The 25209-nt window shown below is 46.3% G+C and overlaps 1 protein-coding gene across 2 annotated transcripts in view; it reads left to right on the top strand.

Moving 5' to 3' along the window:
- Nucleotides 1-21185, top strand: part of LOC148011583 (prolyl oligopeptidase family protein) — a 157794-nt gene extending 136609 nt beyond the window's left edge. For both annotated transcript variants that reach the window (XM_087669846.1, XM_087669845.1), the window contains one exon: nucleotides 20249-21185. In XM_087669846.1, the coding sequence (XP_087525972.1) occupies nucleotides 20249-20800 (552 nt within the window). In that variant the 3' untranslated portion in view covers nucleotides 20801-21185. The remainder of the gene's footprint in view (nucleotides 1-20248) is intronic.
- Nucleotides 21186-25209: the final 4024 nt, after the last annotated feature.

Raw genomic sequence — 25209 nt, 5'->3', positions numbered from 1 at the left:
CCTTGTACTTGGGTTTCCCATCAAGTATCTTTACTTTGTAAACCCATTTGTTTGGAAGAGGCTTTTTTCCTTTGGGCAACGACACAAGATCCCAAGTATCATTAGCATACAGAGATTTAATCTCTTCTTGCATAGCTAGCTCCCACTTACTGCTAAAGTTGCATGACTTGGCCTCTTTATATGTAAGGGGCTTACCCTGATTTGTAAGCATCACATAGTGCAAAGATACCTATGTGGCTGTCTTCTTAAGCATGTAGACTTGCACACCCAATGATCTCTCAAGAATTGGGTCTTCATTAGGAGGTATGTTATTTTTACTATTTAGCATTTATTGGCTGTTGTAAGCCATTTTCAGCATGTTGTTCATGTTGTATAGCACCTTCATTTTCATTACCAGCACTTGTATTTTCATAATCAGCAAGTTTATCTTGTTGTCCATGACCTGCTTGTTCTTCTGTTTGTTTTCCATCATCATCTGGGTAAAAAATAACCGGTTGATCATCAATTTCAGCCATAGTTTCCTTCGTACGACATATGGTACTATCCGTACGGTACGATCCGTACGGTATGTATCCGTACGGACTTATATGATATTTTGGGCCTATTTGGGCCAGCTCGCTTGCGCATCTCGGGTCGCGCGTTTCTTGCGCCTCGGCCTTCTCTCCTGCGCATTCCGCCTGCCTGCATGGCACTTTTTAGGGGGGTGGGAAGCCTTGGTTACATCATCCCACACCGTTGACCCCACCCCTCTTTGACTGTTTGAACCTTGACTCTTCTCTCATCTACAAAATGTGCTCCTCTCCTCCATGCTTCCATATCAATATAGCAAGCACTTACCATTCTCATCGTCCTCTCTTGAATCTTGGTTCTTGAATGGACTTGTGATTTTTCATTCTCGAATCTCATCTTCCATCCCCTCTTTCCCGCACCCTATTGAAGCATTTGCCATTATTAAATCTCATCTCCCATCCCCTCTATCCTGCATCCTATCAAAGCATTTACCATTCTCATCTCCCATTCCCTCTCTCTCACTCTTGCTCTTTCAACTTTACCCCAACCCTCGGGCCTCTCGAATCTCTCTCCCTTTCAGCTTTCAAGACTCAAGTTTCAAGAGTCGAGACTTAAAGCATCTCTCTCTCTCTCTCTCTCTCTCTCTCTCTCTCGGGCCTCTTTATCCGTCATCAGCACCACGACTCGTGAGAAGTATGAGGCCTTCAAATCACATGCGGTCCATGTTGAGAGGGACACAAAGAAGTTCAACTCCTACCATTGGACATGCAAGTATTGGTGGAAGCGCTATACAAGTGATGCAACTCGGCTTCTTCAACTTCTTTCCAAGACGAGGGAGCAAGTTTCTCCATGCAAGGATATTCCTCAAAACATCACGGAGGAGATTCTCGCCAAGATGAGAGAGGAATCCACAAGAGAAGGAGGAAGTGGCTTATTGGCACCAACTCCAATGCCTACTAACGAGGAAGCGCCCAATGTGGGTGTATCATCAACCGATACGGGAGAGGCCTCTACCATTGGTGGTGGGGGCTCCAATCTAGATCCAGCTCCGGTAAAAGACAAAGAGTGGAGGCTCATGCAGTGCTGAAGAGACAATCACCTCTCTCTCAAGCTCTTGGTCATATGTGTGGATTGGTTGCCTTTCTTAGAGAAATCTTTGTACTTTGTACTTTGTACGGGGTGTAGATACCGGTAAGAGGGGGAGGAAAATGACGGGTGCATTCATCTATCGCCACATTCAACAAGCTATCATTGAGGTATACATTGTAAATTTTCTTTTAAATTTGTTTCACTTTCTTTCATTATGATAATTGATTTATGTGTAACTATCTATCTCCCTATTCTAATTTCTCTCTAGTATCTATCTCGATTGTGAAGCTTTTTGAATGCCTTTGATCCTAGGTAGTTAACACTTGGGTGTATCTCCTCAAATGGGAATCACACCAATATGGACTTCCTTGCCATCGCAACGCAATGCTGCCCCCGTCTCAACTGTTGACTGCACCCTTGCTCCCCCTCCTCCCCCCCTTGTGCCTTCTCGTCAGGCCTCTCCCCTCCCGCCAAGCCAACCCCCTGGCCACTTGCCCTCTGCTCCCCCCCGCCCTCTTCCCCTCCCCCCCTCTTGCTAGCGCCAGTCCGCTTCCCCCCCGCCTTGCGCCTTCTCGTCAGGCCTCTCCCCTCCCGCCAGGCCTACCCCTTGGCCACTTGCCCTCTGCTCTCCTCCTCTCTCTCTCCCCCCCTCCTCCCCCGCCCTTGTCGCCAAGCCTACCTTGTGGCCGCCTGTCCTATGCCCCCTCCCGCCTCTCCTTGACCAACCCTTCGCCCGTTTCCTCCAGCCCCCTCCACCCATCCTCCCCCCCTCTCCCCCTTGTGCGCTTTCTTCCACATCTTTTGCTTTGAGATAACACCACCTCTTTGAACGAGAACAAAATTTTCCCTCTCCCCGCCCCGATAACACAGCAGCATGATAGATAGATCCCTAGCAAGGACACGCAATGCAAACCTCTGGTTAGACACCAGCGCATTTTGCGAGTGCCCCCCAGTCAAACGTCTTGCGGTTCATCCTCTCGGAGGAATAGCTCTTAGCCGTCCGCGCCACAGAGCTGGAGTTGAAAGAAACAACGATCTTTGGTCAAGTGGTTGGACAGTCCCCATTAAGGGCCCAGCTGCGGAATTGGCTCCACTCCACGGTGCGCATTGGCACAATGCAGATTGTAGATGCAGTCCTTATGGGTCGAGGGATCTTCATGGTTTGACTCACCTTTGCGGATGCAGCTCGTGATTTAGTGGAGAGCTCGCCCTCTGACTCCATGAAGGGGGTCATCTACATGGTTCCCTGGTATAGCGGCTTCACTTTGGAGTCATTTGCTCTCCATAACAGATTTCTCAGACACCCAGTCACTTTATTTTTCCTCGGACTGGCGGTAGAGTACCGCCAATTAGTGGAGGGCTTTGTACGACTCTTCGGCACAGTTCTCCCTGCCTCCTTCGCGGATGCAGTGACTGCTGCAGGAGTCCCAAAGATACGAGTGGCCGTGAAAGACACAAAGTGTATCCCAAAGATCCTGGAGATTGAGGCAGCAAGTCACTCCTTTAGGCAGCAGGTCATTGTGATTAGGCAACCACGGCAATGCCTACGCTGCCACAACTTTGGGTATTAAGCAACAGATTGTACATGCTTCGGAGCCAAGGCGGCTTCGCTGACAGGCCCGTAGGTGGACATTGATGGCTTCACACGGGTCCAGAGACGATAGAGAGGGCGATGGTAGGGGGGCCGCAGCCAGTTCTCAGACTTAGACCCGACAGCAGGGAGCAAGAGGATGAGCGACGCTCCCTCGGCAACGCATTCCACAACCCTCCCTCCTCCCCCGCTTGCCCGCCCCACCCAGCAAGACCGCAATCCCCCACAGCCACCACCCGCACCACAGACTACCCCACCTCAGATCCCCCAGTCCCACCACCACCCACCCCCCACCTCCCAGACTCCCCCCCTGACCCCTGGCCCACAGCCCCCCCCCCTCTAGGGTCACTAGTCTTCCCCCACTCTCCCCCCAACACTCGCCACGTACCTCCGACCATCCCACCATCCCTCGATCCTCTTCTTCCCACCACCCCCCCTGCCGAGCACCCCCCTTGATCCGCACTCATTTCAGGAGATCCTTCCTAGACCCACCCCCCCTCCTCCCACAAGTAGCGATGAGCCACACACGCCCACATTCTCCTCGCACCAGCAGTGTTCCCCCTCCCATACAGCCACCAACTCATCTAGCCTTGCCGCCCGTCACACTTTATCGAGACAGACACAGTTATTACCGTAGGAGTTCTTCCGCAGTGGCCCATGGTCCTATCTGAGAGTGGCGGATTTCGGAGAGTTTCCACTACCTCTAGAAGTGGGGATCTTCGTGGTTCATAAGTCAAGGAGGGACAAGGTCCATCTACTAGCACCACTGGATGGACCAAATTACACCTTTTTCCTTGAGTCCTCTTACTGGGGATTAGACGATGACACAGATTGAGGAGTTGAAGAGTTAGGTGGCAGACCACATCTCCCAGTGGATGGGAGAAGGACTAGCAATGTTTGCACAACAGTGGCCTAGTTGCATGATGGACATTAATTGGTGGGCTGGAGCTGAGGTACCACACTTGAGCATGATCTTTCCAGCTCTCCCACAATGGAGAGCTCCGAGGCATGTGATCCAGTGGACCCTAGCATAGACGGCCCGTTTCAACCAGTGTATAGAGTCACGATTCTCAGCATGGCTGATAAGACACATTGATAGTACCACCTAGAGTATCTATCACCCCTTTGGTTCGGCCGAGAGCCACTCTGGGCGACTGGAGTTTGCCATCCAGACCTGCCGCAAAGCGTACTTGTATGCCCCATAGTTTTTTCTCCTCATTAGCAGCTTCCACACCAAACAGATGCATGTTCGGTCACTCGCAGGTTTCCCCATGAGCTTACACCTTGCATCCTGGAATGTGAATAGTCTCCACTACAGTGGGGCACATGGTTCCAAGAAGTTGATTGTTTGGCAGGAGCTGCAGCCTGCCCTTGCCAGACAGATCGACATCTTACTTCTACAGGATCACAAGCTCACTCCCACCCAGGCCGAGTGGGTTGGGAAGGTACTCCCGGGCAGCTCACACACCTATTGGGAGCACGCCATAGGTGGCCATAGCAGGAGTGGAGGCGTATGGACCTCTATTGGCCCGAGTCTCACCTCGTGTGTACGAGACTACGGGACGATAGTAGCAGGGAGGGTTCTATGGATCAGATTGGATATTGGGGACTCGTGCCCTGGAGTCCTCAATGTCTATGCCCTTACGGAGGTGGACTCTTGGATCGTTGGAGGAGACTTCAATAACCTGGAAGCTTTTGAGGATCAGCAGGGCAAAGGCAGAAACTACCACGACATGGCTAGGGAGGAGAAAGAGGCATGGGAGGTCTTTCTACTGGCAGCAGGAGCACGCGATGCCTTGAGAGACCTTGCCTTTCATAGGAGGGAGAGGTCGTAGACTTCTCCTACGGATACAGGTGGCTAGGTGAAGTTATGCTGGAGCGGTTGGGCAGGTTTTATGTGGGAGAGTGGGCTGGCTCTCGTGGAGGTCAGATTGGGCAGTTGATATGCACCACATTGTCCGATCATTGCCCGGTTCTCCTGACATTAGATCCCCCAGCATCTGCCCTAGACACACAAGCCTGTCAGATCCCTTACTTCATCTATAGGAGGGAGGAGGTGACGAGATAGATAAAGCAGGTTTGGACCAAGGAGTGGGGCAGGAGGGACCAGATCGCAGGGGAGGTTGTAGAGGCCCTAGCCGAGTGGAGTAGAATCTGCCAAGAGGCAGCCATATAGGCCAAGCAGCACAGCTGGGAGGAGAGAGCACTCCAGCAGGACCTTGCAGCCACGCAGAGATTATTACAGGAGGCACTAGGGGATCCTACCCTCCACGCACAAGAGATGCATGTGCGAGCAGCCATTGCTGGCCTAGAGGACAAGCACTCGAAGTTCTCTTTCCACACCTCGGCAACTTTCTAGGCGCGGAAGGGAGATACGATATGTAGGGAGTTCTTCCAGGTGCACCAGTCTCGCTCTTTAGGAGAGCAGATACGCAGCCTTCGAGATCAGTATGGGAGGACTTGTTCTAGCCTAGACGAGGTGATGGAGATTGCCACTGACTACTACAATCGCTTGTTTGAGTTGGAGACGGCCTCAGCTAGAGGGCAGCGATATAGACAACAGGTCTGGGATTACACCCCATCCCTCGTCTCAGAGGAGATGGGGTGCCCCCTTCACAAGAAGGAACTAGAGGAGGCTTTCCATACATAGGACGGCTAGAAATGTCCGAAAGAGGATGGCCTCTCTAAGGCCTTCTTCACTACCTTCTGGAAAGTGGTGAAGGACCCCCTACGGATGGCCTTCCAGGAGATCTTCACTTCATGATAGATTCCAAAGAGTCTTTCGTCAGGCCTTATTAGTCTTCTTCCAAAAGGGGGAAACCGGTTGGAGCTTTCCTAGTGGAGACCAATCACACTATTGTCAATGGCCTATAAGGCATTGGCAAAGATGATTGGTAGGCGACTACGCCGCGTGCTTCCAGAGATCATCCATGAGACACAGATAGGCTTTGTCCAGGATAGGAGCATCTTGGACAATGTATTCACCTTCTTTGAGGCGACAGAGTGAGCTCAGCACAATGGGCAAAGACTGGCCGTAGTACTCTTGGATTTTGAGAAAGCTTATAACAAGGTGGACTGGGACTTCCTAGAGGGCACCATGGTGAGGTTGGGTTTCCCGTAGGCTTGGATTTGCAGGGTCTCTGCACTTTACAGATCAGCCACCAACAGGCTTCTCGTAGGTGGTAGGCGTGGGGAGGAGTTTCAGTTGGAGAGATTAGTATGGCAAGGCTGCCCCCTGGCCCCGTACCTGTTCCTACTCTTTGTAGAGGCGATGTTCCATTTCCTCAGGTCACGTATGAGCAGATTGCGTGGCCTATGACTTCCAGTGAGAGAGGAGACTGAGTTGTTAGACTCAGAGTATGCAGATGACACATCACTCTACATAGAGGACGATGAGCTGATGTTGGAGAGAGTGAGGCTGGCTCTTGAAGTGTTCTGTCTTGTAGCGGGAGTGAAAATCAACTGGCAAAAGTTGCTTGTTTTTCTCACAAACCCGGACTCTAGCATGGGGTGGGGCGTCCACCTCGGACTTAGATGGGTGATTAGAGGGCAGACTGTCTGGTACCTAGGGTTCCAGGTGGGACTCGATATCACTCCCGCCCAGCAGTTTCTTCCTGTTCTTGATTGTATTCGGAGGAAGCTGAGCTACTGGAGCACGGCTGGCCTCTCACTAGCCGGCCGAGCTCTGGTGGTTAATGAGATCCTCCTAGCAATGGCTTGGTATATCGCCTCGTGTTGGTGCTTCTCATTCTATGTAGTACAGCTTGGCCGTCTAGTGCGGAACTTCCTTTGTTCACGATCAGATGGCTCCAGGGATTGCAGAGACAAGGTGGCATGGGCGACCATGATACGGCACCGGTGAGAGGGAGGGCTTGGGATCATAGACCCAAAGTATCAGAGTATGGCCCTCTTAGGCAAGCTAGTTGTCTGCAGCCTCACACAAGGCAAGTAGACCTGGAAGGTTTTATTGCAGGAGGGAGGGTCTTTAGGATTGTAGACTGAGGCTTGGTGAGTGGAGGCCTTCCGTGAGATGGATCTTCACATTAGCCCAGACCACCTTTCATACGTAGCTTACTCTATGTGTGGCAAGGCCTCTGAAAGGCCCTAATCTAGAGCCCCTAGGCTGCCAGGAGGAGATAGATCGTTAGCCAGTGATCTAAAACCCCCAGGTCAAAGATTGGGAAGGGGCACAGATTGGCGATCGCCTCCACATCCAGTGGGCTAGTTGGGAGGCCGGCGTGGTTCGTACCATCAGGACATGGCAAGAGGTGTACAAGATGGCGGACGAGGAGGTGGTGCAGTGACTATCAGGCTACCAAAGAGGAGTGGAGTTGAGGAGAAGGGAGATAGACGCAGCAATACCTCTGGAGTGGCTTGCTCCCCCGATACGAGTGCCGATAGAGCTTGGGGAGGTATGGGCCGCTAGGTTTTCACCAACAGACATCCCCCTACAGGTAGCAAGTAGAGTGGGCGGTGCCCCGCAGGGGACATTCTTCACCGTTCAAGAGGGGGGGGGGTCTGGTCCTTGATAGAGGGCAGTAGGATGAGGGGATAGCTACCCTTTCATGAGGGAGGATTCGGGTGGTGGACCTTCAGGGGAAAATATGGCAACTGGACCTCTATGTTTTCTGGAAGAAGCTCAAGGAGTGGCGCCTTTGGACGTGGGAGGCTAGACCACTTGATGAGCTGGAGTGGGATCCATGAGAGTGGCTATGGCCGGCCACTATAGTCGCCAAGAAGATACCAAGGTTCCTAGAGTACACTACCAGGATTGGGAGACACGTACTGATGCAGGAGGATATGGATTGGGCGCCGTCACGTAGCAGGCACTGGGTGGAGCACAGCATCACAGAGCCCTTCCGATGGATCTTCTGGCACCGCCTATGGGATAGTTGGAGGCCGAAGAGGGTATCATATTTCTTATGGCTGGTGGCTCATGGAGGCTTGGCGGTGGGAAGTTGGCTTGCCCAGATGTAGAAGGAGGGAGGTTGTAAGCGTTGCACATAGTAGCCTCTGGAAATCCCAAAGCACTGTCTTTGATCATATGAGGAGGCGCAACTCGTGTGGAGAGGAGCATGCCGCATCCTTCGCTGTATAGCACCCAACCTTGGATGTATCTCATGGGGAGCTTTTTGCTGGCAGGCAGTCAGCCAAGGCTGTCACCTTCTGTATGAGGTCGAGATGCAGGACACGATATTCATCATCGAGAGGTAGGGTCGTGCGCAGTGGCCGGTTTGGAGGCTCCACCCATCCGCCAGGTACCGAAGCCCACAATAGACCGCTTTGAGGTATGGGAGATCATAGGGAGTCTTACTGGATGGCATATCTGGAAGGGACGGTGTTAGGAGGCTTTCGGCGGAGAGAGACTTTCGGTATAGGCGAACTTGGCAAAGCTCTGGACCTCCATCATCCACTCCCTCTGCAGCCATTGGGATCAAGTGCAGGGTGAGTCCAGGGCTCGTCAAGAGCTCCGTTGTCATTTGATGTGTACTTGGGGCGGCCAAGACCTGTTTTTCATGATGTAGGCAGGCAACCCCAGATGGCGATACACCGCCCTCCATGGCTTCTTGCTCCCATCCCCCCCAGACCACCTTGAGAGGCTTGTATACATGATGTATTTGTGACTTTGCATCAACTCTAGCTAGTTTGTTGAGCATGAGCACTCCGTTGTAATCAGATTTTTTTAAGTAACATAATCAGCCACATTTTAATTGCAAAAAAATAAATAAATCTATCTCGATTCTCTCTTTTTCCTTGGGCTGCAAGGCCCCCAAACCCCATCTCTCTTCATTCTTGAATCTTGAAAGTTGAAACTTGAAACTTGAAAGGCTTAAGTTTCAACTCTCTCTTTCTCTCTCAAACATCCAACTTCCAAGTATTGTTAGTATACTTGTAATTTGTAAATTGTGGTTGTAGGTAGCCCCCTCAAATGTGGTGCAAGTTGTTACTGATAATGCATCGAATTGTCGGCGCATGGGCCATTTACTTGAGGCCGAGTTTCCCATGATTGTGTGGACTCCACGTGCAAGTCATTGTTTGGACTTGCTCATGGAGGACATTGGGAAGCTCAAGTGGGTGAAGAGGGTGGTCCGCAAAGCTACATCAATTGTCACATTCTTCACAGTAAAGGTAAAGGTGCTTGCAATGTATCGTGAGCATAGCACACTGGAGTTGAAGAAGCCTTCAATTTTCTTTGCTTACATGTGGTTATTGCTGGAGCATCTTTATGAGGTGCAATTGTCAAATAGTGATGTCTACTCTATGAAATGAGTGGGATGAGCGTGAGACAGAGGAGGCCAAAGCCATGCAGTGCTTGTGTCTTAATGAGTAGTTTTGGCAAAAAGTCCGTACCGTTGTCATTGTCATGATTGCCTTTTATAGGGTGTTACGTATGAGTGATTGCAAGGGGTCCACCATGGGCCTTCTCGTTTAATTCTTTAGAGCGGCATTGGTGGAGGCACGTGTTTGTACAGTGATCACAGAGACAACGTGCACATGTTTCAGAGATAGGAGAGAGGAGATGGGCATGGATGCATAAGCCGACCATCCATGGTTTTGCCGCATTGGTACATCCGGCCTACAAGTTGCCAGCGGTCATGGATGATACAGAATTCCGTTGAGACCTACTTGCTTATTGGACTCATGTGGTCCCTTTGGATGACTAGAATGCAGTGCTGGAGGAGCTAGGATGCTATGCAAATCAGAGAAGGCATGTGGCTTTTGCTTTTTCCACTTGTTGGAGGAGAGAGTCACTTGTGAAGCCTTTATTTTGGTGGCAAAATTTTGGATATCCTTCAGCCCTTAGCCATGAGGGTCTTTGCCCAAGATTGCTCTTCAGGTGCATGTGAGAGAAATTACTCTCCACAAATCCAACTGAATAGCACTGAAAACAAATAATCATCATTGAAAACTCGCAACCGATAATCAATCCCTGATGATCATACATTGATGCATACTAATGCATTGTGATACAAATCTATAGTTTCAAAGCTTTCGTGAAAACAATATACATTTGCATACCAATTGCAGTGACTTTTTTTTTCTTGTAAAATGTGGTTGATTATATTACTCAAAAAAACTGATTACAACGGAATACTCATTCTCAACAGACAAGCTGGAGCTGATGAAAGTCACGGATACATCATATATATAAGCCTCTCAAGGTGGTTTGGGGGCGATAGGGGCAAGAAGCCATAGAGGGGGGGGTGTATTGCCATTTGGAGTTGCCTACTTGCATCACGAAGAACAGGTCCTGGCCGCCCCAAGTGCGCATGAAATGACATCGGAGCTCCTGACGAGCCCTGAACTCGCCCTGCACCTGATCCCATCGGCCTCGAAGGGAGTGGATGATGGAGGTCCAGAGCTCTGCTAAGGGCACCTATATTGAAAGTCTCTCTCCGCCAAAAGCCACTTGACACCGCGCCTTTTAGATATGCCAACCAGTAAGACTCCCTATGATTTTCTATACCTCAGAGCGATCTACTGTGGGCTCCAGTATTTGAAATTGTCTCCCCCGAGCAGATTCGTACCTGGCGGATGGGTAGAGCCTCTAAACCCACCACTACGCACGACCCTGCCTTGACAATGAATATCGTATCCTGCATCCCGGCCTCACACAAGGTGACGGCCCTGGCTGACCGCTTGCCAGCAGAAAGCTCCCTAAGAGATACATCCAAGGCTGGGTGCTATGCGGCGAAGGATGCGGCATACTCCTCTCCACATGAGTTGTGCCGTCTCACACGACCAAAGGCAGTGCTTTGGGGTTTCCATAGACTGTTGTGTGCAGTGCTTACAAACTCCCTGCTTCTGCATCTGGGCAAGCCAGCTTCCCACCACCAAGCCTCCATGTGCCACCAGCCATAAAAAATACGATATCCTCCTCAGCCTCCAGCTGTCCCATACGAGGTGCCAGAAGGTCCATCAGAACGGCTCCATGATGTTGTGCTCTGCCTAGTGCCTGCTACATGATGACGCCCAATCCATATCCTCTTGCATCAGTACGTGTCTGCCAATCATGGCGTTGTACTCCATGAACCTTGGTGGCTTCTTAGGGACCACAGTGGCTGGCCAAAGCCACTCTCCCGGATCCCACTCTAGCTCATCAAGTGGCCTTCCTTTCCAGATCCAGAGGTGCCACTCCCAGAGCTCCTGCCAAAAGACCAAAGGGTCTAGCCGCCATGTCTTCCCCTGAAGGCCAATCACCCGAATCCTCTTCCATAAAAGGACAGCTACCCCCTCATCCTGCTGCCCTCTGTCAAGAGCTAGACGCCCCCCCTCCTGCATTGTGAAAAAGGCCCCAGGTGGAGCGCCACCCACTCTTCCTACCACCTGTAGGGGGATGCTTGCTGGTGAAAACCTAGCGGCCCATACCTCCTTGAGCTATATCGGCTCTCGTATCGGAGTATTGCTACGTCTATCTCCCTTCTTCTCAACTCCACTCCTCGTTGGCAGCCTGATACTTGCTGCAGCACCTCCTCGCCCACCATCCTGTACATGTTCCGCCATGTCTTGATGGTACGAGCCGAGCCAGTCTCCCAACCAGCCCACTGGATGTGGGGGTGCTCGCCAATTTGTGCCCCTTCCCGGTCCCTGACCTGGGGATTCCAAATCACCGGCTGATGGTCTATCTCCTCCTGGCAACCTGGGGGGCTGTGGATTAGGGTCTTACAGAGGCCTTGCTACACGCGGAGCAAGCGGCATAGGAAGGGTGATTTGGGGAGGGTGATGTGGGCTGACGTGAAGATCTATCTCAGGGACAGCCTCCACTCACTGCCAAGCCTCGGTCTATAGTCCTGAAGATTCTCCTGTAATAGGACCTTCCAGGTCTGCCCTCCCAGTGTGAGGCCGCGGACAATTAGCTTGCCCAGGAGGGCAATACTCTGATACTCTGGGTCTATGATCCCAAGCCCTCCCTTTGACCGATGTCGTATGATAGTCGCCCACGCCACCTTGGCCCTGGAATCCCTAGAGCCGTTTTACCCGGACCAAAGGAAATTCTACACCAGGCGGCGAAGCTGCATTACGCAGAAGGAGAAGAGGCACCAACACGAGGCAATGTACCAGGCTATCGCTAGGAGGACCTGGTTAACCACCAGGGCTCAGCCGACTAGTGAGAGGCAAGCCGTGCTCCAGTAGGTTAGCTTCCTCTGAATAGAATCGAGGACTAGAAGAAACTGTTCGGCGGGAGTGATGTGGAGTGCCACTTGGAACCCTAGGTACCGAACGGTCTATTCTCTGCTCACCCATCTAAATCCCAGGTGGACGCCCCACTCTGTGCTAGATTTGCTCCTGCTGCAGAACAGAACACCTCAAGAGCTAGCCTCACTCTCTCCAGCATCAACTCGTCGTCCTCTATGTAGAGCGTTGTATCATCTGCATACTTTGAGTCTAACAACTCGGTCTCCTCTCTTACTGGAAGTCGGAGGCCACGTAATCCGGTTACACATGACCTGAGGAAGTGAGACATCGCCTCTGCAAGAGAAGGAACAGGTACGGGGGCAGGGAGCAGCCTTGTCGAACTGATCTCTCCAGCAGAAACTCCTCCCCTCGCCTCCCTCCAATGAGAACCCTGCTGGTGGCCGATTTGTAAAGTACGGAGACCTTGCAAATCCAAGCCTGGGGGAAACCCAATCTCACCATGGTGCCCTCTAGGAAATCCGAGTCCACCCTGTCATAGGCTTTCTCAAAATCCAAGAGTAGTGCGGCTAGTCTCTGTCCACTGTGCTAGGTCTACTCTGTCGCCTCAAAGAAGATGAATACATTGTCTAAGATGCTCCTATCTTGGACAAAGCCTGTCTGTGTGTCACGGATGATGTTTGGAAGCACGGGGCGTAGTCACCTACCAATCATCTTTGCCAGCGCCTTATAGGCCACTAACAATAAGGTGATCGGTTTCCACTGGGAAAGCTCCAACCGTCTCCCTTTTTGGGGAGAAGACTGATAAGGCTTGCCGAAAGACTCCGTGGCATCTATCCTGAAGTGAAAATCTCCTGAAAGGCCATCAGTAGGGGGTCCTTCACCACTTCCTTGAAGGTAGTGAAGAAAGCCTTAGAGAGGCCATCCTCTCCCGGGCATTTCTGCCCGTCCTATGTATGGAAAGCCTCCTCTAGTTCCTTCTCTGTGAAGGGGGCTACGAGGGAACGTCCCATCTCCTTTGTGACGAAGGACGAGATGTTATCCCAGACCTGTTGTCTACATCACTGTCCTCTAGCTGAGACCGTCTCCTGTTGAAAGAGGCGACTGTAGTAGTCGGTGGCAATCTCCATCACCTCGTTTGGGCTAGAACGGGTCCTCCCACACTAATCTCGGAGGCCTGCACATCGTGTCCCCCTTCCACGCCCAGAAAGCTACTGAGGTGCAGATAGAGAACTCTGAGTGCCTGTCCTCTAGGCCAGCATGGCTGCTTACGTGTGCACCTCCTGTGCGTGGGGTGTGGGATGCCCTGGTGCCTCCTGTAATAATCTCTGCGTGGCTGCAAGGTCCCGTCGGAGTGGTCTCTCCTCCTCCTAGCTTTGTTGTCTGGCCTGTATGGTTGCCTCTTGGTAGATTTTGCTCGACTCAACTAGGACCTCTACAACCTTCTCTGCGATCTAGTCCCTCCTGCTCCACTCTCTGGTCCAAATCTGCTCTATCTGTCTCGTCACCTCCTCCCTCCTATAGATCGAGCCAGGGATCCGACAAGATCGTGTATCTAGGGTATATGCTGGGGGATCTAGTGTCAGGAGAACTGGGCAATGATCGGACAACATGGTGCCTGCCAACTGTCCAATCTGGCCTCCCCGAGAGCCTCTCCACTCTCCCATATAAAACCTGTCCAACCCCTCTAGCAGGACTCCACCTAGCCGCCTGTATCCCCAAGAGAAGCCCAACGACCTCTCCCTCCTGTGGAAGACAGGGTCTCTCCAGGCATCGCATGCTCCTAGTGCCAGTAGAAAGACCTCCTATTCCTCCCCGGCCATGCCTTGTTAGTTTTTCCCTCTGCCGTGCTAGTCCTCCAAAGCCTCCAGGTTGTTGAAGTCTCCTCCAACAATCCAGAAGTCCACCTCTGGGAGTCCTTCCGCGATCTCCACCCAGAACCTGCTGCGTGCCCTAACCTCTGTAGGGGCATAGATATTAAGGACTTCAAGGCACGAATCCCCAATATACAATCTGATCCATAGCACCCTCCTTGCCACTATCGTTCCGTGGTCTCGTACACAAGCGGTAAGACTCAGACCAATAGAGGTGCATACGCCTCCACTCCTGCCGTGGGCACCTATGGCGTGGTCCTAGTAAGTGTGCGAGCTGCCTGGGAGTACCTTCCCTACCCGCTGGGCTTGGGTGGGGGTGAGCTTGAGCTCTTGTAGAAGTAAGATGTCGATCTGTTCGGCAAGGGCAAGCTGAAGCTCTTGCTGAACAATCAATTTCTTGGAACCACGTGCCCCACTGTAGTGGAGGCTATTCACATTCTTGGATGCAAGGTGTAAGCTTATGGGGAAACCTGTGACTGACCGAACAGGCATCTGTTCGGTGTGGAGGCTGCTAATGAAGAGGAGAAGCTATGAGGCATGCAGGTACGCTTTGCCGCTGGTCTGGACGGCGAACTCCAATCCCCCATGGTGGCCCTCGGCGAGACCATAGGGGTGATAGATGTTCCAGGTGGTACTATCAATGCATCTATCAGCCATGCTGAGAGTTGAGACTTTGTGCACTAGTAGAAACGGGCCCCCTGTTCCAGAGGCCACTCGATCATATCCGTCGGAGCTCTCCACCGTGGAGGGGCTCGAAAGATAATGCTTTGGTGAGGGACCTCGACACCAACCCACCAATTAATATCCATCATGCAACTAGGCCACTGCTCTACAAACAATGCTAGTCCTTCTCCTATCCACTGGGAGGTGTGGTCTGCCACCTGACTCCTCAACTCTTTCTCTATCTGTGTCGTGCACTCCCCTGAGTGAGAGGACTGAAGAAAAAAGGTGTAGTTTGGTCCATCCGGTGGTGCTAGTAGATGGACCTTGCCCCTCCTTGACTTACAAACCACGAAGATCCCAACCTCTAGAGGTAGTGGGAACTCTTTGCGCTCTGCAACTCTCAAGTAGCACCATGGGCCACTGCGGAAGAACTCTTGTGGCAATAGGCATGCTTGTCTCGGGAAAGTGTGACGGGCGGCAAGGGTGGATGAGCTGGTGGCTGTATACTAAATAGTAACCTCATGGCAGACATATTGTCAGCAGAGTACCTTGGATGCACACTGAATACATTTGAGATCAGTGCACTATACATGAGAGCTATGTATCACTAGGGGAGCCGAGATGCAACCTCCACACTAAGCATCAGGCAACTCTCTAGATCTTCTATGCTCTATTGAGTGTGAAAGAGCTCGATCCAAAATCTACAAGTTGAAACACATGAAGGTAAAGTGTATCACTGAGGATGATCAGCTAGCCCACCCTCCCCCATTCATTGCATCCATCATAGATTACACAAAACTAAAACTTTACCAAGAAGCACATGGAATCTTTACCTCTATTCCATATCCCAAAACTTGCACTAGCTTCTAGGCCTTTTCCCGCTTGAGCATGGAGATCCTTTGTACTTTCACATTGCTGCAATTCCAACTTAACTAATATGCAACATTGTGTCTAATTGATTGGCCCCTTATATGTACTTGATATGCTAGGAGCACCAGATGGATTAGATAACATTCTTGTTTGTATACTTTGGACTAGTGCAATGTGATTGTATATGGGAATTTGGATATTACCAGCCATACCAAGATACATTTTCCTATACGTTACATTCATTCCTAGTTGTATTTTTTCTTGTGACCAGCACTATATGGAGCATTTACATAACCAACATTAATACTATGAGTTCAAACACAGTGGGCTACATATATGCATTGCCAAACTTGCCACTTTGTGTCCCAACGTTGCTATACATGGGGTTATGTATAGTATTGGTCATACTCGGATACATTGATCCTTGCATACCATACATTGGTTGTTGGATACCGTAACGAGTTGTGCTATATATCCTCGTATGTGGTCCCTGACCCACCATAGCATGAAAACTACTGCCTCTACCAAAGTACCTTGGCTGCCCCATCATTGCATGTATACCATGTTGTCCAAAAAGAATTGGATTGGCATTTCCAAGTTGGCCTTGCATATGCATCGATTGCCCCACTAGCATCATTTGCTTATGCTAACTATTGACATTTGGAATATCATGTTGTTGTATTGGCTCTTCCTTCGGTACACCTTACTATCCCAAAGATCTTGAAGATGATTTTGTATTCTTGCCTTTGCTACTCTCCTTTAAGGGTTTCAAAAAGCACATGAATTGAAGATCATTTGCCAATTGCACAAACATCTCAACTGTTGTCCTTAGTTGATCTTTACACTGATCATCAAATTCCTCTTTCTCTTACTCATCATCAACTTCGAGGGACCTAGAAGGATCCACATTTTAGTCTAAACCAACATTATCAACTTGCTGCCAATGATGTGTGCCTAATCCAAGATCAAGCATTGCATTTTCCTCAATACTTTGTGAATTTTTCAGATTGAGAGGCATCATCCCTGTTTAATCCCATCTCACTATCTAAAGACATCCTTCTTGTAAATGCTCAACTGAATACAAATTCAACACTAGAGCAAAGGTTTTGACGTTCAATCAGCTGCCTCGAGCCCATCAATTCAAGGGAGTTGATGATATCTCGGCAACAATATCATGAAACCAACCTTTCTCCTCATATAGGGTGGTATTAACTTGATTTAACACTAATTACAGCCAACAATTAACTCACATAAATTGAAATGTGCACTCTATCCACTTTAATCTTGTACAATGGACAGCTTGTTGGCCCGAAAAGTGGTATCCCTTGCAACATTTCTTTAGTTTTTATTGCAAAAGGATAGAGTACAACTGAGATTCTATGATCTCCTCTACTAATCCAAGTGCTACTTGCTGTCAAAAGTAACCAAGATGCCTTCAAACCAATTTGCCCCTTAGTTTGCTTGGGGATTGGCTTTCACCTTGTTCCTTAAGAGACAAATTTAGCCCCAAAATTGACATTGGTTGGTTGGCCTTTTGAATCTTCTTGAAATTTTTTAATTTTAATTGTCAGAATTTAAGCCTTAGGCTCTCAATTTCGAGCATGCATCTCGAGGTGGCTACCAAACCCTAATTTCTATTGTAAATTAGGATTTACTACAAATATTTTACAATATCTTTACCTCTGATGACTCAAATTACTCGAAAATGTTAAGGTGAATCGAAAAATGGTTGTAGGATAAGAGAGAATGTTAAAGAGAGAAATTTCTGACTTCCATCGTGAGAAAATGGAAGAAATCAGTTGCTGCCCTGTCTAGATAGTCTGATGTAACACATTGAATAAGATATTGTTTGGCTAAAACAGCCCTCAAACTACTATCATCTATTGTTGTAGTCTCTTCAAGGTATGTCACTAGCTTTTGAAAGGTCTCTTGCTCATTGAAAATGGCTTGTCAATTTTTGTAGTAGCTATTATTGCATTCTCTTTGTCACTATTAGCTTGCAGAAGATTGAAATGATCCTCTCTTGCTCTCTCCTAGCCTCAAAAACGTATGTTCTACTTGCATAGGTAAGTTTTGCTAGCTGGCAGCCTTCTAATTCTTTTTTTAAATATTATCTAGCTTATAAAATTATTTTTTATAATATTAATTTTAAAAATCAATTTAATAATTATTCTAGTGCTCGAAAAAATAATTCCACTAGTCAATAATTAAATTGACTAGGCTAATTTGTCTCCTAAGTGTCCTTGAATAATTATTGAACCCTAGATCGGTTTTATATAATTAATTAATGGCTAGTTTCTAATGTCACCATTGACATTAGTGGCTAACAAATTGGTATAGGCCCAAATTTGACACCTGGTACTACGTAGTACCTGTCAGGCCTAAGTTATTACAACTTTTACCTTTGGCACCAACTTATATATCAAGGTCTTGGGTCCCACACTGTGAAAGAATTAACTTACAACTTACACGTGCAAGTCACATCAGCACATTTGATTAACTTTTTAATCAAATGCTACGAAAAACAATAAAATTTTACATCCATGTGATAGTAGTTCTTTGCTTTTCAAAGTCCATGTATCATTGTGTAATAAGAAAAAAAGGAAATGTTTTCTCATGCTTGTAGAAAATAACTTGGAGGAGGAAAGGTAGAAGATTGAAGATGCCTTCTTCATAGTTGTCAAGTACAAAAGGCAAGATATGGTACTGTACCATAAAATACAGTACTAAATGGTGCCTTAAGATTCTATAAGGTATTGGTACGATATTAGCACCAAAAAAAATTAACTTGATTATTTTGAACTAAAGCTAATAGAATAGATATTTCAAGTTCAAATAGCAATGCTATTAGAGTATATAAGATGAATACTTGAGGGTAACATGCCAAAACTTAATGTTGCATGCGCAACATGCGCTAGTGCTACCTACAACTTATAACTACAAAGATGGGTGTGGATACTCATCCATGAATGATCATACAAATAAGAGAAGTGTGGGCTTGAGAGAGAGAAGGTTGCGAGAGAGAGAGAGAGAGAGAGAGAGAGAGAGAGAGAGAGAGAGAGAGAGAGAGAGAAGCTTGAGAGAGAGAAAGGGATTTGGGGAGAAGAGAAATAACAAAGGAGGAAGAAAAACAAAGAAAGGAGAAAGGAGGAAAAGAAAGTTGTAGGTTCGAAGGAGAGTAGCTGAAAAGTGCCTATTTTTTCACACTAAATCATATGAATATGTAGCGTACTGTACCGTATGGATTAGTACATACTACGTATGGAGACAACCATGGGCTTCTTGCAACCATGAAGATGGAGAAGAAGATATAGAAGGAAGATCTGAAAAGAAGGGAAAGAAAAAGATGCAGAGAAGCTGCCTGCATCCCCTATACCCTATGATGCTATTATTGGCTACAAAAATAATGCACCTTCTCATTGATAGTGCTACCTCCCAATTGTTGATAGCAGAGCACACTACATGATGGAAAGAATGCACTACTACTACAAGGACAAAAGGAGCCACTCTCAATAGTGTTGAAGACCTAACCCGCTGATTGTTGGAGTATGAAGAGCAATGTTGAGTGGACAACTTGAAAAGGAGACGAGGGTAAAGATCATACTTGTTCACAAGTACTTGAAGATTTGCACCTTATTTTTATTTACAATCATGGTTTGCATGGATAGTTTTTTTATGCAATCATACTCATCAATATGTTTTGGAGTGTGCATATGGAAACAAATTTGTTTTGCAAAGCCTAGCAAGCATTGAGGTTTATGACAACCTTTTGAGTTTAATACCATGGATAAATCCAAGAAGACAGAAAACTGTAAAGTTTGCTTTGAGCATGGATATACCTCAAGACATTGTCATGTTTATGCACCTTGTGAAGAAGGGAAATTATGCAAGTATTTCAGCATAGTTGATTTATGCAAGGAGTTCGATGGTATTGGCAAGAAGTTTTCTTCAGTAACAAAGAAGGATTCAAGTTCCAAGATGGATAAAGCATGGGGAAAGTTGATTTATTTTGAGAATATTCTTCATGATGCTTATAAATGGCATGATGATCGTGAAGGCAGCAAATGATGATAAACCATCTCTGAGCTCTCATAGCACCTTGCCACGGCTTCCTTTCCTAAGCATGAACACGCTTTGATATCTCTCCTACAATGAGGTTGTACATGTTTGGAAGCACGTGCTGCATGTGCTGTAATGTGATTTGAACTCATCTAACAATGGCGACATCTTTTTGGGATCATGAAAACTTTTTAATGTCATGTGTGGGTGTCATGATGCATGTATTTGAGTATGTGTTAACTGCATTCTGTTCTTTTTTCTGATTACTAACTTCTGTTGAAATCTCTCGTGTTGTTAAGACAAATGCTTGACCATGTTGGTGGATGCTTGTTATTATAACTAGTCTTCCATAGTTGTGGATCAGGAGAGCAGCTATTTATGAAGCACTACGGGTAGTCCTTTCAAAAGAATGATTTGGTACAATCAATGTAACTTGTATTCTGCATTTATGTTGCAGCTGGATAACAGAGGCACAGCACGAAGAGGCATCAAGTTTGAGGGTTCCCTGAAGCACAATATTGGAAAAGTTGATGTAGAAGACCAAGAAACTGGAGTTCAGTGGCTGATTCATGAGGGACTAGCACTTCCTGGGAGAATTGGTGTCTATGGCTGGAGCTACGGTGGGTACTGTGCAGCTATGTGTTTGGCACGGTTTTCTGAAACCTTTAAATGTGCTGTAGCAGGTGCTCCCGTCACATCATGGGATGGATATGACACTTTCTATACAGAAAAATATATGGGTATGCCTGCAAGCAATTGTCAAATATATGAGAGCAGCTCAGTCATGTATCATGTGCTAAAAATCAAAGGGAAGTTATTACTCGTTCATGGAATGATAGACGAGAATGTACACTTCAGACACACGGCACGACTAATAAATGCATTGATAGCTGCGGGAAAAGATTACGAACTTCTAGTCTTTCCTGATGAAAGACACATGCCCCGGCGTCTTAAAGACAGAATGTATATGGAAGAGCGGATTTGTGAGTTCATAGACAGAAATTTGTGAATTATGATGCATGATTTTGAAGGCTTATAGCTGAAGGTTTACATTAGTTTTGTCCTCTGCGGCTTGAATTGTACATAGGTCACCCTTGTGCATTGTAGTTTTCTCTACATTTTCCAATTTTCACGTTCTAATTCATGTGACATGTGGGGATGCAACGGTCTGTTCCATCAAATCTCAAGCTTTACACTCATTTGAACTGCTCAATCTATGCGCACAAACTTTTTGCAGAGTCACTAATCATCAAAGTCCTCCCATGCTGCCACCATGTAGGATGAATGCCAAAGGAACGAAGTCTTTCTTACAGGGGATTTTTGTGTATGCTTCTAATGCGCATGTATACGTGAGAGAGAGCAATGGACATGTGGATTTTATTAACTTCTGATCCAAGTACTCCTTTAATGTATTGCAGAGATATCAATGATTGCTTCTAAATGTAAGTGATTACATGGTATACTTCACATATTTTGTACATGTGATTCGTAGGTACGAAGGTTTGTGTGCACTAGCATAACAGAGGGTTCCATGTAGGCATGCCATCCTTTTCTTTGTTGAGGGTCATCAATGCCTTGCCTTAAACTTGTATTAGCAAATGAAGGAGCTCATCATTATGTTACCTTTAGATTTGTATCAATAGGAGAACCATTGCGAACCAATTCAAGAAAAAGGTTTTTTGTTTTGCCTAAGACAACACATTCTTGAATGTCCACAAGAAGGTGCCTCCCCTCCAAATATTTGCAAAGAGGCAACTGCCACGCGGTCGTCTTTGAATAGCAGAGACAATTGCATTATGACCCTTTTGAAGATCCTACCAAGGAGGAACAAGCGAGAGTTGGAGTGGGCAAAAGCTTGGAGTTACATGAACACCATATCAAGATAGGTGTCCAACCAAGTGATGCACCTATTGAGACTTGAATGCAACCTTGCATTTGTAAGCCTAGGTGCTAATTGCTAGTCCATCACTTTGAGACAATGAGAAACCATTCTATCCCAAAGCATTATGTTTTGTGGAGCTTATATATGAAATAGCAACACAAATCAAGGTAATAGAGCAAGTAAAGTGAACTCATATGCATCTTGACCATCAACATTTGCAAGTAATTCATTTGACATTGTTGTAGTTTAGCAATGTGCATACATTTGTGTAAACACACTTAGAATCAACCATGATTGACAATACCACAACAAACCCAACTATTAATTAAGAATTAAATGGCATTTATATAATTGGTGTATGCCTAGGGTCTATAGCTCGTCAAGATTGACAACAAATAAGCAAGCTACCCATTCTATGAATGGTAATTACATAATATAATCAATCATGGTCAGTTTAACATCTTAAACCCCCCATTACCACCAAACCTACCAAAGCCCTACACATTAAACTATTGCTTAACAATAAACTATCATCTTTGTTAAGCTAGGCCTTCTCATATTGTACACACCACTTGCTTAACGATCAATTGCCACCTTTGTGAAGTTAGGTCTTCTCATATTGTTTTTATCCCTTCAAAGAGTGTGCACACATTACCTATGTGCTTTCAACCAAAGTTAATTGTTCTTGGATCTTAATCTTTATCACACCTAAGTTGGACTTCCACCATCGCAAACACATTTGGATGATAGCTTGTAGCTTGGTGGGTTCTTAGACTATTGAGAGAGAGAGAGAGAGAGAGAGAGTGTGTGTGTGTGTGTGTGTGTGTGTGTGTGTGTGTGTTATGCCAATGTCCTTTTAAAAGCCTCAAGAGGTGTATAGGATAAAGAGAGAGAAATCAAAGTTTTTAGCTACCATCCACTTAGGAGAGCCATTGGTACAAAAAGAAACCTACTTTGAGGTGCCTTTAGTACCAAAATGAAAACCAACTTCTAAAACATGCAAGTTGACATCCAAAATAGCATCACACTCCCTCTGTGGGAACTCATCAGGATGGAGCATTTTATTGGTTGAGGGTTAGGGTGATCCTTTCTTGAGACTTTACCTAGGCCCCTAAATGGGTGCTTGGTGCTTATTCTCACCAATGTAATGATAGTCTTCTTGGAGCTATCAACTAAAGGGAGTGGAAATAAGCAACATAGTCTAACGAAACTAAAGGCTCAAGGGTTTGGCCTTATGGTATGACCAATCGTGCATACTCGATTGACAACACAACAAAATACATTATGATCCAAAAGTAAGTGATTAGGCTTTTTAAACTCCTTTATGATGACTTTGCCACCTTGTCCATTTTTTGCAAAAAGTAACATAGTATTTAGGCTTTGCCACCTCATTAAACTACCTACTTGCCCTCATCTCTATTTGACTTCATCTTGGCAATTTCACTTGGTTGTGCTTTGAGTTATGTTGGTGTAAGTTCATTTGTGACCTGTAGTTTGGTTTCCTTGAAACACTTTGTTTGCTTTAATATTGCAACTTTGTCTTCCATGCTTTCAAGCTTCAGAGTTGCTTGATTCTCTCCTTCCTTAGTTACTTGCCATAGTACCATCCACTTCAAGCACCCTTTCTTTTGGTATTGGCCTTAGTTTTGTCTTTAGCTTGTATGTCTTTGCACATTCTTGGTAATCTTCATGAGCTAGTTCTCCTTTTGTTTCTTAATGTCATTCATCACAGAGGCCTTCTAAAAGTGCATGAAATGGGATCTTCTTTTGCAATAGAGCTTCATCAACTACTAAAAAGTTGGTGTTTGTCATACCTTGTTGATCTATCTCCTTTTGTGTTTTTATCTCCTCTACTTATTGATCTATTTATTTTTTTGTTTCATTTTTCTTATGTACTTTCTCTTGTACTTTGGTTTTGATTTTCTTGACTTCATTTTCTATCTTTTTAATGGTTATACTTCTATTTATAGCTCTCCCTTTATTTCTAGCCAACACACAAAAATGTTGGCAAGTGAGTCTTTCAAAACCATGTTCTTTACTTTCAAGTTTTGGATGTTTTGATGTAAATACTCCTCCCATGAGTTTGGATCTTGATTTGACTTGGGCATGTCGAGGGCTTCATCTTGTTTTTGGGGCAAGAGCTTAGGCCTAACCCTTACCCATAGGTGTACTCACCCTTGTACCCTAAGGTGAGGTTTGCTTAGACTTGATAGAAATAAAGCCTTAAAGTGGGGATATGTAAATGGGAAAGAAAGAGTAAAGAATATAAAAGTTGGTAGACCTTGTCTAATGTTGACTGAGAGACTTGGATGTGTTGATTGAGAGAGACTTTGATGCATTGATGAGAAAGTGTCTTCTAAGAGAGAGAGAGAGAGAGAGAGAGAGAGAGAGAGAGAGAGAGAGAGAGAGAGAGAGAGAGAGAGTGTGTGTGTGTGTGTGTGTGTGTGATCTACCTTGTATGTATATTATCAATGTATTTCATAGTTATGGTGGCATCCAATAGGAAAGTACTTGGAAACCTACAACGGAGTGTCTACTTTTAGGGTTATCTTGTCATTATAAGCACATTACAACGGAAATGGGGATTAGGTACATATAGCTAGCTAAGGGTACATAGGAAACGGAGATTAGGTACATATAGCTACCTAGGGATAGTCAAGGTGTTTGAATGTGAACAATGGAAATATGGGAGAGGAGTAATCATGAATACAATGTGAGGCATTACAAAGATAGTTTGTTGCAAGATATGATAAATATACTTTTGAGGTATTAGAGAGCATCATCATATTGATATTTTAAAGAGCTTGAAAATATGAGATTTCTTAAATTGGGGCCCTCTAGAAGCCCAAAAGTAGAGGTTATCTCACTGTTGCTATTACTCAAATAGTATTGGCTACATATAAAAGGGTGCAACAATAGTATACACATACTATTGCATCCTTGCTTGGATGTGTGTTGTTGCTTCTCCATAAATGATCCATCACTTGCACTTTATTGGTCACTTGAGTACAATAAGACCTTTGCATATGCATGGAAGGCGACTTTGGTATATTTTGTTTTGCAGAAATGATTATCATTAAAAATATATGGAATGAAACTTTTCTCCTCATACTCTTGTATTAATCATAAGATGAGAGAGAGAGAGAGAGAGAGAGAGAGAGAGAGAGAGAGAGAGGAAAGAAAGTTATATTAATGTCTACAAAGGCCAAATTGGCCTATGAGACCAAAGTGTTACATCTAAAAAGTAAATGAATTTTCTAAGTCCCAAAGTAGTTTCCATCTAATGTTATGACTAACTAAATGGAAAATAAACAATAAACAATACATAGCTAATGAGTATAGAATGATGATGTCTAAGCCAAATGCAATGTGGAAATACTCTCGAGGCACTCTCATCCCAAGATATCTCTCATGGGTTTATTTAGCATATAGGCAGGCTAAAGCAGTGAGGTATGGTCCCCTAATGATGGTGTGGTATCCTTCTGTATCTACATATGATCTCCTACGAGGGCATGGACCATCTAGGCATGGACAAC

This window comes from Lygodium microphyllum, chromosome 28, assembly GCF_053477565.2.
Source record: "Lygodium microphyllum isolate KBCC chromosome 28, Lygodium_microphyllum_v1.1.10, whole genome shotgun sequence".
NCBI lineage: Eukaryota > Viridiplantae > Streptophyta > Polypodiopsida > Schizaeales > Lygodiaceae > Lygodium > Lygodium microphyllum.
The sequence above is the reverse complement of the archived record's forward strand: the minus strand, read 5'-3'. Positions and strand labels throughout refer to the sequence as shown.